Here is a 13,726-nt window from a genome sequence, read left to right on the forward strand (position 1 = left end):
TAATATATCACTGATTGTTATTTTAACTTTGCAAGTTTATGTTTAAAATTTAGTTAAACAGCACAGGTTTGTTAGCTATTCATATCATACACTGAGAGAGCTTTTATTTTTAGCGTAACATTCTTCAATAGCCCTGGAGAACGCTATGTTTTTGTGTTGCTATTGAAGTTATAAAAGGAATAGTACGTTTAGTTGGTAAGGAAAATTGGTCAAATAAAACTGACAAATCTTGTTCCATTTCAGGAGCATGGTAATGTTTGGCCCTTGACTGAACTTCACGTGTTTTGAATGTGTTGTTATTAATGAGTGAATCTATCTATACTGCATGCATTTTGAAAATATATTTAGTTTTTGCCATAGTTTATAGAGCGATTTGTAGTCATAAATATGCTTGTGTTTTATTTTCCCAATAAGATTATTTCTTTCTATCACATCTTTTTCTAGTTTGATGGAGGTAGCATTATCTTGCCTAAGTTTTAAAGTTGAACTTGCAAACTTAATTTAAAATGGGAGATCTATTAAAGCCAGAAATAGAAGTTACACTGTAAGTAATTCGTTTAACTAGACGTATGTTGATGCCGCAACTGCAAATATGTTTAGCTGCATTTAAAATAAAAGCTGGTAACCTACTCAATGATCAATTTTTCATTATATTTTGATTTTACTTTTTTAATGAAATTCATGGATGCCCACATTATCCATTTAGGACTTCGAAACAATTTAGTACCAATAATCAGGATTTCGAGTTTGAAAGAAACCTTGATATTTTGGATACATCATAACATTCATAAACACAATAGCCCATTAGCCCAAATGGTATATCTGACACCAGCCACCCATAAGAGAACTTCTTATTTGAAAGTGTTGTTGTCGATATGCAATCTCAAAATGCTTTTATCAGTTGGAGAAGTCTTCTGCTCCTCAAGTTATTCTTCCATCTCTTATATCTCACTCTTAAAAACAAACAATGTCCAGTGAAGATGGAGAGCGTTTAAACTTTGTCAATACATCACAGAATGGTGATCTCCGAAAATATGCATAAATTGACACCCAATTCCGACGATCATGCAAAACGTGTCTTTGTCTCCACATTACTTGCAAATTACAAGGAAATCGTGATAATATTTGCTCAGATAAGTCAAAATTTGCCAAAATGGTCATATTTATTTGTAGAATACAAGTTCCTATCTGTTACTATGTAATAAACGTTCTATACTTGACAGGGGTAAAAATCAACACGCGAAAAGATAGCGTATTTTGAGCTTAAATATTTTGCGATCTAGAACAAATCAAAAAAATCCCAAAGGTCATATCAAGAACCAAATAGTTGAAGAAAAATACTCACTATATCTTATGCAAACGTTATTTTTTCAAAAAACTCAATAACGAATGGCAACAACTTCGTTGAACAAAGTGCTTCGTTTTGTTTATGTTCTTGTCTATTGACGCATTCTGATTAGCTAATAACACAAAAATGTCAACAAAAGCGCTGATTGGTTTAACATAATTGGACCTTGTTATGCCAATACCAACTGACTTGAGGCGCGTACGTATTAAAGCCGTAAATTGGCTCATTTGCTTACGACCTTCGTGGGGGGGGGTTCCACTTTACTACTGTACTTTTGTATTACAAAATCCCACTTTTTGTGTTTTTATTTATTCTACAAACCTTTGATTCAAGCAAAACTTTTGTGAAAGGGACAGGAAGACCGACTGGCAAAAATATTTAATCCTAAAAAGTTCTTTATTCTTGGCTTTATGATGTGATACCAGAGAGTGATTACAACCGTGAACAACCGTGTTTCTAATTGACAAATAAGCCATAATGAATGCTGTCCTTTGAATCAATGTGTTACTTTATAACCTGTAACACAAAATCTTTTCATCAGACGAAATTTGTTTTTATGTGATTAGATAGCAACTATGAATATGTCTTCTTGACTTCATTTTTAACATTTATGCTTTACTCAACCTTTTTTTACCGTAACAGGTAAAATTATTTTAGATTTTTTTTTTCGTAACTTTTTCGTAACTTTCGAAAGAATTCGTAACTTTTTATACATAGCGTCTCAAATTTTACTCCTCCAGTCCACTATTACCTTCTGAAAAAACAACCTTTACTAAGTGTCGCACTTTGCCCCAGGAATTGGGGAAAGTAAGACACATCTACTTGTCTAATATGAGTGAGGAAAGCCGTATTTGCATTTTTGAACGATTTTTTACAGTAATTTGTATCAATAGGAACTTTGAGATTCACTGTGCCAAATTTCGAATTAAAATCTTTAAAAAACACTGCTAGACTTGCTTTTTATGAATGTTTTATTATAACTATAGGGTCCACATACACCATTTCAAAGGACACTATTGTATCAAATGTAACCAACTGTGATCAAGTCTTTGTTCTCTCGTGCTCCTATCTAATATATGCATTATACCCACGTGATCATTAACCAATCATTTAACGTAATTATTGCTAACTAATTAAACCAATTAACTAATTTCTACAATATCCATAAACGTGAAAAAGTGTCGCAATTTGCCCCAGACTACTATAAAGGACTCGTTTATTTGCATTATATGAAGCATGTTTGACTCAACAAGTTCTGTTTGTTTTGATAGCTTTAGTTTTTGTCTCTATAACTTAAAACTTAAAATCTCCCGCTACAAAAACGACAAAGAATTAACGTTTAGGTATTGGTATTGGTATTACAAGTAGAATTTAGCCCTCTGAACTCTGTTGTGTAGGAAGATGGAATTTAAAGATTTAAAAAACGTTTTACGTGGAACCTTTTCTGAAAATGCTTACATCTTATGTCACGTAATGTTTATCTTCATAGTTCTCTCGATGTCATTAGCAAAAGTCTCATGTTTTGTCAAAAGACACACTTGACGTCGGATTCTGATTTAGAAGAACCAACGAGTAAGAAGCAAAAGAAAGAAACCAGGGGCAAGTTTTTTTTTGTGCAGATCTAGTTTTGTACGAACTGTTTTTCTATTCCCTATCTTATAAGTAAATTCACTGCTTTTCGATGGTTGATGGTCGCGAAAAGTCGTCTAGAAATAACGTCGGCATGCGTCCATGGAGGAACCAGCTGAATTTTACAACATAGCTAGTTTATATTATATTTATCATTTTCCGAAGGTATGTCAAATCTTAAAGTTGCACATTAAGGAGAAAATGAGCGTTGTTTGACTGCGTTGTTTGACTGCGTTGTTGAACAACGAAGTCCGCCATCGTGAAACAAAAAATCGCTACGCTTGCACATAGCCTCGGAAATATCAACACAAGAAATGAGTTAGCAACTGAAGAAGTCTTTGAAAAAATGTGAAGTGCAACAGCTTAAAATTTTCATCACAAAGAAAAACTTGAAAAATCTATGTGATAAAAAGTAGGCTAATAGAACATCGAATAATGTCTTTTTAAAAATATTTCAAAAGTATATATATCAACGTTTTCAAACTATTGTTTCCCCGAAGAAACGAAAAAAGAGCATTTTGGTTATGCTTGATTGAACCAAAAATCATCAATACCATGCTCCGAGTATATTTTTCTACTTCGGTTTGTTAATAAAATTGCTAAGTCAGCCGTGAGTCCTGATCCATTGTGGAAAGTTATGACTTTGAGCGTCTTAGTCGTCTATGTTTCTGTGCAGAAGCCTTCTTGTCTGCGTCATTACTTGCAATATGAGTACAGAGTTGGAGCCTTGTCATACTGTATGTACAGTATACTAAAACAGTAGAAGTACTTTGCTCAACTAGCAATATATCACTACAACGACAAAGATGTCGTGTGCACTGCAGACAACTGTGAATGTTGGACGTGACAGCCCAATTACAAGGTTAATAGACAGCAAAGCTTAAAAATTGAAAATTTGACTCATAGCTCAACAAATGGCATAACATAAAGCAAACACGATATCTCAGATACCATCTATAAAAATTATTGTTTAATTTTGAAATAACAAATCGCTCTATTTAGTTTGAAGCAACATTGATAAAATAATTCATACAATATGCATTTCTTATCTTATCGAAACAAAAAAAGTCAACGTTGAATCACAACTATTGTGAGTAATATTTGATGTAAGTTTCGAGTAATAAACTCAAATTGAAAGGAAACGTAGCTTTGAAATTCGACTGGTAACAAATAATCTCACATATACTGAATTACAAGTCGCCGAAACTGAAAATTCCGTATATTGTCGTCTTGTTTTTCTTTGTCTCATTCTTATTTGCCTGTTCTGTTTTCTTCGCATCATTTGGACAATAAAAAACTGACTTAAAAAATTGCAATGGAATTTGCAGAGCGCCGGTATTGGTACAAAACACTCTGAAGAGCGAACATTTTCAGCGAAAGACAAATTGTCAACGTCAAAGTCGTCAATTAGCCCCAGAATTTTCGCGGATTCCTGCGCCATTTCGCCTTATTACATGAACGTTTTCTCTAATTAGCAGTAAAAAAGTAAATATAGACCAAGAAGCAAGTGGAAATGATGTTAATTTTGAGTTAGCACTATTTTTGATATGCATAACGCAAAAAACTCGTCATCCGAGCGAGCAACTTCAGCTAGCTTCGTTGTTCGCAATTGTTTACAAAGTGACATGATTGTAAATGTAGATCGTCCAGGTTGGTATAATCCTGAGAAGGACTGTTTTTGTTGTTGTTGACTGACGTTTAGACAACCTTAGCGGTAGTCATCTTCAGAGTCAAAATGACTACCGCTTCATTTTGACTCGGAAGATGACTACCGCTAAGGTTGTCGAAACGTCAGTCAACAACAACAAAAACAGTCCTTCTCAGGACTATACCAACCTGGACGATCTACATTTACGAACATGTAACGATACTCCCGGGTTCAAACCATTTACTTTGTTTACAAAGTGTAGTGAAAGACCTTTCACCCCGACGCTACCTAATTGGTTTTAGGAAAGACTCTCTTTGCTTTGATTGGCTAAGACGTTAAAACATAACATTGATTTCACGTTTCTCTGATTATATATTCAACGTAAAATAATCGATTTTTCTCTTGAATGTGCAAGTTATACGATTGACATACATGCTAAAGGTGATAAGTACTACTAGAGCAACATGATTGTCAAAAAATTTTTTGGTTTCTCGATGGACGCATGAAAAAATCACAATTTTTGAAGTGGGCCCATGGCCCAATATGTTGGGTGTATGAAAAAAGTATGCTTTTAAAAAAGTTCTTTAAGCGGAATAAGCAATAACTTTGGTAATGCTAACTAGCTACTTTAACGTTCTCTGTTACAGCCGTCACTTAAATTTTGAAATAGCAAGCTTTTTACCATGCTGTGAGAGAACTGTTATTAAATGTTCTTTAAAATAGGCCTTACGCGTAAAAATGAATCATCAGCAGAACAATTTAAATGCCCCTATAGTCCGTGATCTGTGCCTCAAAAATATGCTTTAAAAATGAGTTTCGTTGGACACCTCAAGGAAGGTCGCAAAATTTTCAAAATAGATAGAAAGTCACTTGCTGTTTGATATTCTTTTTATTGTCACTTCTAAAAAGCTGCAGTTTTTTAGTATTTCGCGGTTGAATTTCAAAATTCCTCGCTCCTTCAATTTTGAATGTCGCCATTTTTTTTGTGCGGAACTCTTTGTATCTAACTGCTGTTGTCATGGTGAGGCAAATTTATTTACGGGCGCCATCTTGAAAGGTGGCAAAAAGGCGAGACTCTTTAATAAAGTCCAAGTAAAATGTAAGTTTTAAATGAAGAATTCTGTCGAAAATTTTGGAAGCAAACCTAAACTGTCACCTTTGCACTTATGCATCAACATAGGAGAAGCCTGTTTTAGACCTAAATCTTGTCAGTTTTAAGAACTCATGGTTAAATCGTGCGCAACTTCACTTTTCGAAGGATAGCAACGCATCTTTCCATAAATTTTTCCTTAAACACTAAAGCTTGGTAAGAAATTGATCATTACCACTAAAGAATTTTTTTTAATAAGCTTTTAAAGAGGCACGTCATTATGCATAGGCCTAAGATAAATGTAAAAATTGTAGAACAAACATTTAGCAGCTTACAGCTATGTTACAGATTCCATAAAGTACATACTTTTCTGATTAACCTGCTTTAAGTGATGCAAGAGCAAAAATAAAGTTTTAAAAGTATTGCTATCAGGCTATTAGACTCACTAAACACAAGAATTACTTTGATTCAATGTTTTGACCACTCTTTCTACAAGGTCACTCCACATAGGATAAGTGAAGTCCATTCTTTACTTTGGAAGAGTAGAATTCTGAAATTTCTCTTTTTAAATATAGAAGGACAACATTTGTTTGGTTTTGTAGAACCTACACTAAGCATTAAAGTGCTTGCTCACTTACTTCTAACAGAGGATCTTGTCTCCATTACATTCCAATGTCCCAAAACCATCTTTAGTTGCTGTTTCCATGCATTGATTATATAAAGAATGACTTCAAAAATAATTCCGATATTCTTTATTTTAAATCAACATTATAAACTTTTTTCAAAGGACACAGAGTAAATTAGTAAATTAGTATGTATAGATCATAACTACATTTCTTGTTCAGAAATATATATACAGGATCACTTTTTCAATCAATGTGCCAGAACTCTTTCACTCTCCTTTTCATGGTATGACAAAGACAACTTTTATCTATGAAAGTCCTCGCTAATCAAATTTACAATAAAACAAGTTTCAACCCAAGCAAAAAACCCCAGCTTTCTGGCTTCTGAAATGGCTCACTGAAAAATATTCTTTCTTGAATTGTAAAACATGATCTTGAGCATAAAGCCTTAACTGAAGATTAACAATCATCACAACCTATGAAAGAGATTGTTGAAAAATACAAAAGTTTACCACTTCTGACATATTGTAAACAAATAGTAGCTAAGTTTGTTCTAGGAATCATATAATGTTGAGTTCTAGCTTGGTGTTTTGAGATTTTATGCTTCTTAACTGAGATTTTTAACTTCTTTTTGCAAAATACCTCTCAGTTGTATACCGAATGCAATAAGAATGACTTTAGCAATATTTACATTAACTCTTGATTAGCAATAGAAGTTTATGGAACTTATATTTTTTACCAAGCCGCGCTTTGGCCTTTCTGTTTACAACCACAAATGGATATTACTCCTCCGGATGAAAATGGGTGGCAAACGAGTGACAAGAAACTGTCTGAAATCGCATGGATGACCATTCCCCTAGCGCCGAATTCCCTACTTGACAACGTTCATTGTGGTTGTAAGACTGGCTGCAACATGGCTGTAACTCCCAACGTTGTTCATGTAACAAAGCAGGAGTGAAGTACACAGATGTATGGTCGTGTACTGCATGCACGAATGTAGATATTGATGACGACAATGATGTTAAGGAAGAGGAGTTTTTAGATGATGACATTGACGACGAATTCGAGACAGACCTTTAAAAAAAGCGCGCCTTGTCTTGCACAATACTATTATAACTTTCAAAATATTATCTTCGCAACAATTGCTAAAATCCAACCTAATGCACGAGTGAAATATGTATTTCTTTCAGACATTTTATTTATTTTGCCAGGTTTATCGTGCGGAATAGCTCTCTATTAGGTCTGGCACTAGCACACAAAATATAAATAACATGAAGTTTCTAGAGGAAAATGGCGGATTCCGAAATTGTAATGAGCTACAAATTTTAAAATTTTAATGTAATATAGCAATAAAACTGCAGCTTTTTGGAGATGACAAGAAGTAAAACTGCGTTAAGCATGTAAAAGTCGTTCTGTCTTGAATTTTTCACGACCTTCCTTGAGGTGTCCAACGGGAATGAAAGAAAATCGGTCACAGATCACGGACTACTAGAATGTACTGTAATAACTATCGAATCTTAAACGATTCGGCGCACGCGCAGGCGAACGTAAGATCTTATAAACTTGGATTTTCTCGTGTTTTTGCTTATCATACTAAGTTTTGGTTTTTGTAACATCATATGAAAGGATCTTTTGTGCATCTTTGAAAGTTTGCATTAAGATGTGAAATTTGCTATCGGGTGCACCAAATTGTTTGAAATTTTAATCGTTTGCGAACACGGTCCATCTTTTGACTAAGGATATTGTTAAATTATTTTGCGATGATCAATTTTTGAGCGCCAGGCCTGTTTAAAAAGACTTTAAACAAACGTCTATTGCTGGTGTAAAATCTTTGTTGGAAAAACTTTCGTGTCTTGTTTTGGAGAGCTTTTTCCATAGTAAAATTTTTACGTACTCTTTACAAATATGCGCCCATGCATACAAGCAAGGGAATGGAAACTTAAAGAAACCAATTAAATGGTCTTGCTATGCCAGATTAAAAGATGTTGCTTTGCCATATGGACTAAAGATTGCTTTTACAGTTCGAAAAAGATCTCCATGTTTGTGTTTAATATTCTTTTCGTATTGACTAAATAAATCTTTATTGAATCTAGTCAAAAGCGAGAATTTTCAACATGTGCAGCTACAAGACTTACAACAACTGAAGGTTTTAAAGTACTTTATTATTAAACATTTCAGTATATGTTTAAGTTTTTTTCTTCGAAGTGAAATTCACATACCTAAATGCAAACACCCTTGAGTAGTGTAGTTTCTTTACTGGTTGAAGATATTAACGTTCGATTATTTCTTGATACTTGCCGTGATTCACATTCAGGTGTAAATGCGTTTTCATTCTACAAGACCTGACTCTGATTGACATAGGACAATGTTCCTAGGACTAGTGCATTGCTAGCTGGCATGAAAACTCTGTTTTATGTCAGTCCTAGATAAATCTTGATCTTTTTACTTTACTGGCTAAGTTGTTCCTTAGTCAAGTTCAAACCCGTGGTATTGTTAGGAATGACGATACATTATATGTGTATTAAACTAAGTATTAGATATCTGATCATAGTACTAGTCACATGATCTGGTAAGCACTTCTTATTGTATGCTAATTGTTATTTAATCCCTTATTATGTTCTTCTCGATACCGCATGGTTTTGGACAACACTTATTATGTAGCTTGTATTATTTAATATATCTTGTTTTGTTCCTGCACATTTGAATAATAAATTAATAGGTGTGAACATGGTTTATATGATTTACTTTTTTATCGTTCTTTAGGCATCCGCTTTGTATTACCAGAGCCTGCTTCTTCCATCAATTAAAGGAAATGAAGAAAAATTTGCTTCGCACTCCCGATGAATTCTTTGCCAGAGAAACAGCGCTGTATTGTTTTTAGTTCAAAATAACTGCTGACACACGCACAGATTGTCAAATTTAATATTCATATTCAGACATTTTGTTGCTAATAACTAATACAAGATAACTGATTTTCTTTGTTAAAAGTAGATATATGAAACCATTTTGTTAAAAGTGGTTAAAAGAAACAGTTACTGCGTGCCATTTTTCGTTATTTGACCTGACTGAAATATTATTTAACTGCTGATGATGAATTGTTTTATGACCATGCTTGGTTATTTCTTGAAGGATGTCAAACATTATGAACAGGATCGTAAACATGAAGTCAAAGGTTTTTATATTTTTTCTGTAGCCCAATACTTTAGTTGAGTATCAACTTTTCCGCTGAAGCAGTTTCTTGAAGTTTTGGCGCTGACCTCTTCACAACTTGTTTTATAAAGATTTTTCAAATGCATACAGCTGTCAGAATCATTTTAAGTTTCAGATAGCATAGAATAAATCTTTGTATTTGCTGGAAAGTACACATTATTCTAAGGTGTCGTAGATTAATAAAATCACCTTGCTTGCATTGGGTACATGTACAATTGCCAAATTTGACCTTTGTGGTGAAGAAGGTGTGTACATAAGTAACCGTTTATCAGAATCTGATCAGACTGTTGAGCACCTATGTACTTGTCAGAAATTTTTGAAGTACTTCAATTGATCCGAAAACTGAAAGTATCTTTGTTTTTTTTCTCTCTCTTGTAATACTTATCGAGAGTTTTATGAATTTCTTTTCACTACTAAAGCTCATATACGTTATTTTGTACTTTCTTGAATCTGAACGAAGCTTCTAATTTTGTCAACTAATGTCAAATAACTTTCACTCTTAAAGTTGTTGTATTGACATCTGACCATTTACATATGAAAGTTTCAGACATTTTCCAACGCTCAAAACTTTTAATCTTTATCCAACCTTATATATTTTTTGCTAACAATATTGCATTTTGACCAACTATTTAACATTGACAATTATTCGGGCGAGTGTGTGAGGTGGGGCTCACACCACCCCGTGACAAACCCTAATATAATCAAACAATTGCTGTAGTGAAACGCAATTAAAAGTACACTCAGATTACTTTTTTCATACACCCAACATATTGGGCCATGGGCCCACTTCGAAAATTGTGATTTTTTCATGCGTCCAAATGAAGCGGTAGTCATTTTGACTCTGAAGATGACTACCGCTAAGGTTGTCGAAACGTCAGTCAACAACAACAAAAACAGTCCTTCTCCACCCGTTTCACCAATTCTAAAACGCTTAAAGCGTTTGTTCTAATTTTTAGAAATGCGTTACGAAGCGTCAATAAAATGTATTCCGCGCATTCTGATGTATGGGATTCACGAATTTATGAAATACTTTATTTAGTCATCTTTATTTTCCTGTTCTGTGATCTGGCTATGGTGGAAAACGTTCGATGTTCAGCTTCTTATGATATTTTCTTGAAGGATTATTAGATCTTGAAGGATTATTATGTTCGAGGAATGATTTCAACAGCAGCTAGTATGAGGGATGTCATCCAAGAAGCTGCGAACCAAGCTAATATCACGTTTGAAAGAGTCAAAGTAAACAGAATACACGAGTTTATACTTTTTACCCGCGCTTTCTTTTTCATTAGCAACGAGTGATCTTCGCCTGTATTTTTTGATCTGATGGGTTTAGTTATTGTTGCTGTAACTGACATTAAATATAGCGTGCATTTTATATCTTCTAATTATACCCTTAACTTATATAATAGACAGTTTACAAGATGTCAGAGATATATAAACAGATATACTTAGGATTTTCCCTTTATTGGGGAGAGCATGGTTTATTTTCTGACTGTACCACAATACCAGTGTGTTTATATTTAGTATTGCTTGACAATTGAAAATTGCAACGTTTGCTGACGATGTTTGTAAAATTTATTCTACTGTTAAAATTTTAACTTGGCCTATTAAACGTACAATTCTTATATTTTTATACTCACATTTGTTTTTACTATGTACTATAAAAAACAAGCTTGTTTTTATTTGTATTCAACCCTCTCGAGCTTTTTATCTTTCTCTGTTGTCAGATGTAATATGTATGTACCACTGGTTACTATATCTTTTTGCATTAAATCGATCTGTAGTTTTCTTCAATAATGCAATTTCTCCTTTATAAAAGTAATAAGATTATAGTATTTACATACATATACTCCATTCATAATATTCATATCATAGTATAGACTATAGAGGTGCCACAGGTAGTACATCTTAAAAAGGGGTGGGAAAACTTGGTAATTTTTCTATTTTTGAGTATGCCTTCAAGACTGTTGATCACAAATTTTTCGTAGTATTCTGAGTTTGTTGAAACTTAAGGGCAGGCATTCTGTAACATTCTCACAAATCTTATAATCAGAAAACCTATGGTTTTCCCTCGATTTTCCCTCAACAATGGTTTTCCAAAAATTAAATTATTAAATGCGCATTTTCTCTATAACACATTTTTAATGCCCACTGGTGTTTCCCTTTTCCATGAAAGACTTGCCTGGGATTCATGCTATAACAAACAGGGACCTTATCATTTTGCAAATAATAATCCTGAAATGTAGGTTAATTTGAGAATATTACCATTAATTAATTGTTTTTTAGAAATCCATAGTTTTCACAGCAAGTGAAATTTTGCGTTGTATGAATAAATGACTGAGCAGACTATGCTGTATTCATTGCATGTTTTTGAAAGTTTGCAAATGACAGAATCGTTGCAGCTTATGGAGACTCAATAATGTTGAATCTACCTTAAATTGTAAATGCTAGAGATGTTTTTCTAATTTCTACTCTCTGCTAGTCACCCCATTATTATGTATATAATTGCTTTGAAGGTTTAATTGCATTGGGTGCATGCCATTGAAGGTGATCAAGGCAAAACCTAAATTAATATACCTTAACAAATTTTCTTATTAATTAGGTTAATAGTCCCTAAAAATTTTTATCTTGTGCAGGAATAAGTCACATTTTTTACTTTTTTGGCTCTCCTAATTTACGAATAATTTGAGAAAGAAGTTTCATATAGATGGTGGTTCGTAGTTACATACTTAATGAATTCTGTTACTGGTGAAATAAGCTCATGCTTATGGCAGAATTTTCTAATGAAATTGTTTGATTGTTTGGTTTGCAAAGAAGCATTTATATTTTTTAACATAATAATTTTTTGTTGTTTAGACTAAGTTAGCATATCCTATTCTTCAAATAACTTGAAGGCTTCATGTTAGAACTCTATTTGTTCATACACCATGTAGTAAATAACCTTGGTTAACCAGGTTAGCTACAAGAAAAAGAGAAAGTTTTTATTTTTATTTCTTCTAGAAATGGATTGGGAATGAAAAGCAGTCCAGAAAAAGAAAAGCCAGCTCTCATAAAGATGAGGAGTTAAGACTGTGCCCTTCAAAGCGTAGAACTACAGCATATAATCTTTTTTGCTCACATATGCTGAACTCAGGTTCTGATCTATAAACTGTATGTTTTTTATGGCCTGTACAATATGTATCATCTTTATTCCACCAAAAGTGCTAAGACAAAACCTGTGCAGTCGTCGCTTAAACCCAAAAGAGTACTTTGTTTCTTTCTGTTGTTAAATGCCTTTTGTAAGTATGCATTTTGTAATTTTAGAGGAATGCAAGCAGCTGAGCTCTAATTCTGAGAGGTTGAAGTTAGCTGTAGACCACTGGACAAGTGTTAGGGGCAGAGGAACGTGTGATTTGGGCAGAAAGAGCAAAGGCTGTTCAAAGCAATGACATTCATGACTTGACAGTTAAGCAGCGCACAAACCAAGTAAAAAAAGGGAAAAAGCAGCTTTTGTCACAGGTACAGCTGTTATTACCCACTGTACATATGTACAGTATTATGATATAAGAGAATGATTTTTACTTTGATTGTTTGTGCGTGGATTTAGTTGAGCATCTCTATAAACATAACGTGATGGTTTGTAAATTTCAATCCATTCTAAAGGAAAGACAATTTACCTAAAGAAAACTTCTACTACAAAAAAATTTGTAAAAGTTGTTCTGAATTGTTAGAAGTAGCAAATAAATGCTGAAATTTAGCCAAGTCTACTGGGTTACAGATCCACAAAGTTAGCATTTTGTAACGTTTGCAATTTTACTGTGGAAAATATTAGCATTGATAGACCAGTGTCATGGATGTGAAGGGGGAGTATTTTGTAAGAAATTTTGCAATCCCATAGCTTTAGATAGATTAGGGTGTACGAGGGGCTCTAATTTCCCCACAAAATAATAGTATACGTATCATAAAATAAGGCCAAAGCAATTATGATAAGTGTTTAATCTAACACATTGTAGATGTGTTGATTTTTATACTTTTTGTTTACTTAGAGAAAAATTTGCTGAAAACTTATGCTGTGTAAATTCAATTAAATTTCTCTTTGCTAGCTTACTTACTTAGAAAGTCTTGGTTGTGAAGCAGTTGTTTTATTCTTGGAGCCTGGTGATTCTTGTCTTCAACAGTTTGGAACAGAAAAGGAATCA

General features: G+C 33.5%; 1 protein-coding gene and 1 long non-coding RNA gene across 5 annotated transcripts in view; both read left to right on the forward strand.

Annotated features, from left to right (window-relative positions):
* Nucleotides 1-9,710, forward strand: part of LOC124441186 — a 63,217-nt gene extending 53,507 nt beyond the window's left edge. For 3 of the 4 annotated variants that reach the window (XM_046991617.1, XM_046991619.1, XM_046991620.1), the window contains 3 exons: nucleotides 2,838-2,947; nucleotides 8,432-8,484; nucleotides 9,102-9,710. In XM_046991617.1, the coding sequence (XP_046847573.1) occupies nucleotides 2,838-2,947; nucleotides 8,432-8,484; nucleotides 9,102-9,182 (244 nt within the window). In that variant the 3' untranslated portion in view covers nucleotides 9,183-9,710. The remainder of the gene's footprint in view (nucleotides 1-2,837; nucleotides 2,948-8,431; nucleotides 8,485-9,101) is intronic. The other variant, XM_046991618.1, reaches the window with a different exon arrangement.
* Nucleotides 9,711-12,191: 2,481 nt separating this feature from the next.
* Nucleotides 12,192-13,710, forward strand: LOC124442528. The gene is made up of 3 exons (XR_006947276.1): nucleotides 12,192-12,681; nucleotides 12,852-13,046; nucleotides 13,631-13,710. It is a non-coding gene; the product is annotated as an uncharacterized LOC124442528 (long non-coding RNA).
* Nucleotides 13,711-13,726: the final 16 nt, after the last annotated feature.

The sequence above is a fragment of the Xenia sp. Carnegie-2017 genome, unplaced genomic scaffold (genome assembly GCF_021976095.1).
Source record: "Xenia sp. Carnegie-2017 unplaced genomic scaffold, XeniaSp_v1 HiC_scaffold_20, whole genome shotgun sequence".
NCBI classification, from domain to species: Eukaryota; Metazoa; Cnidaria; class Anthozoa; order Malacalcyonacea; family Xeniidae; genus Xenia; species Xenia sp. Carnegie-2017.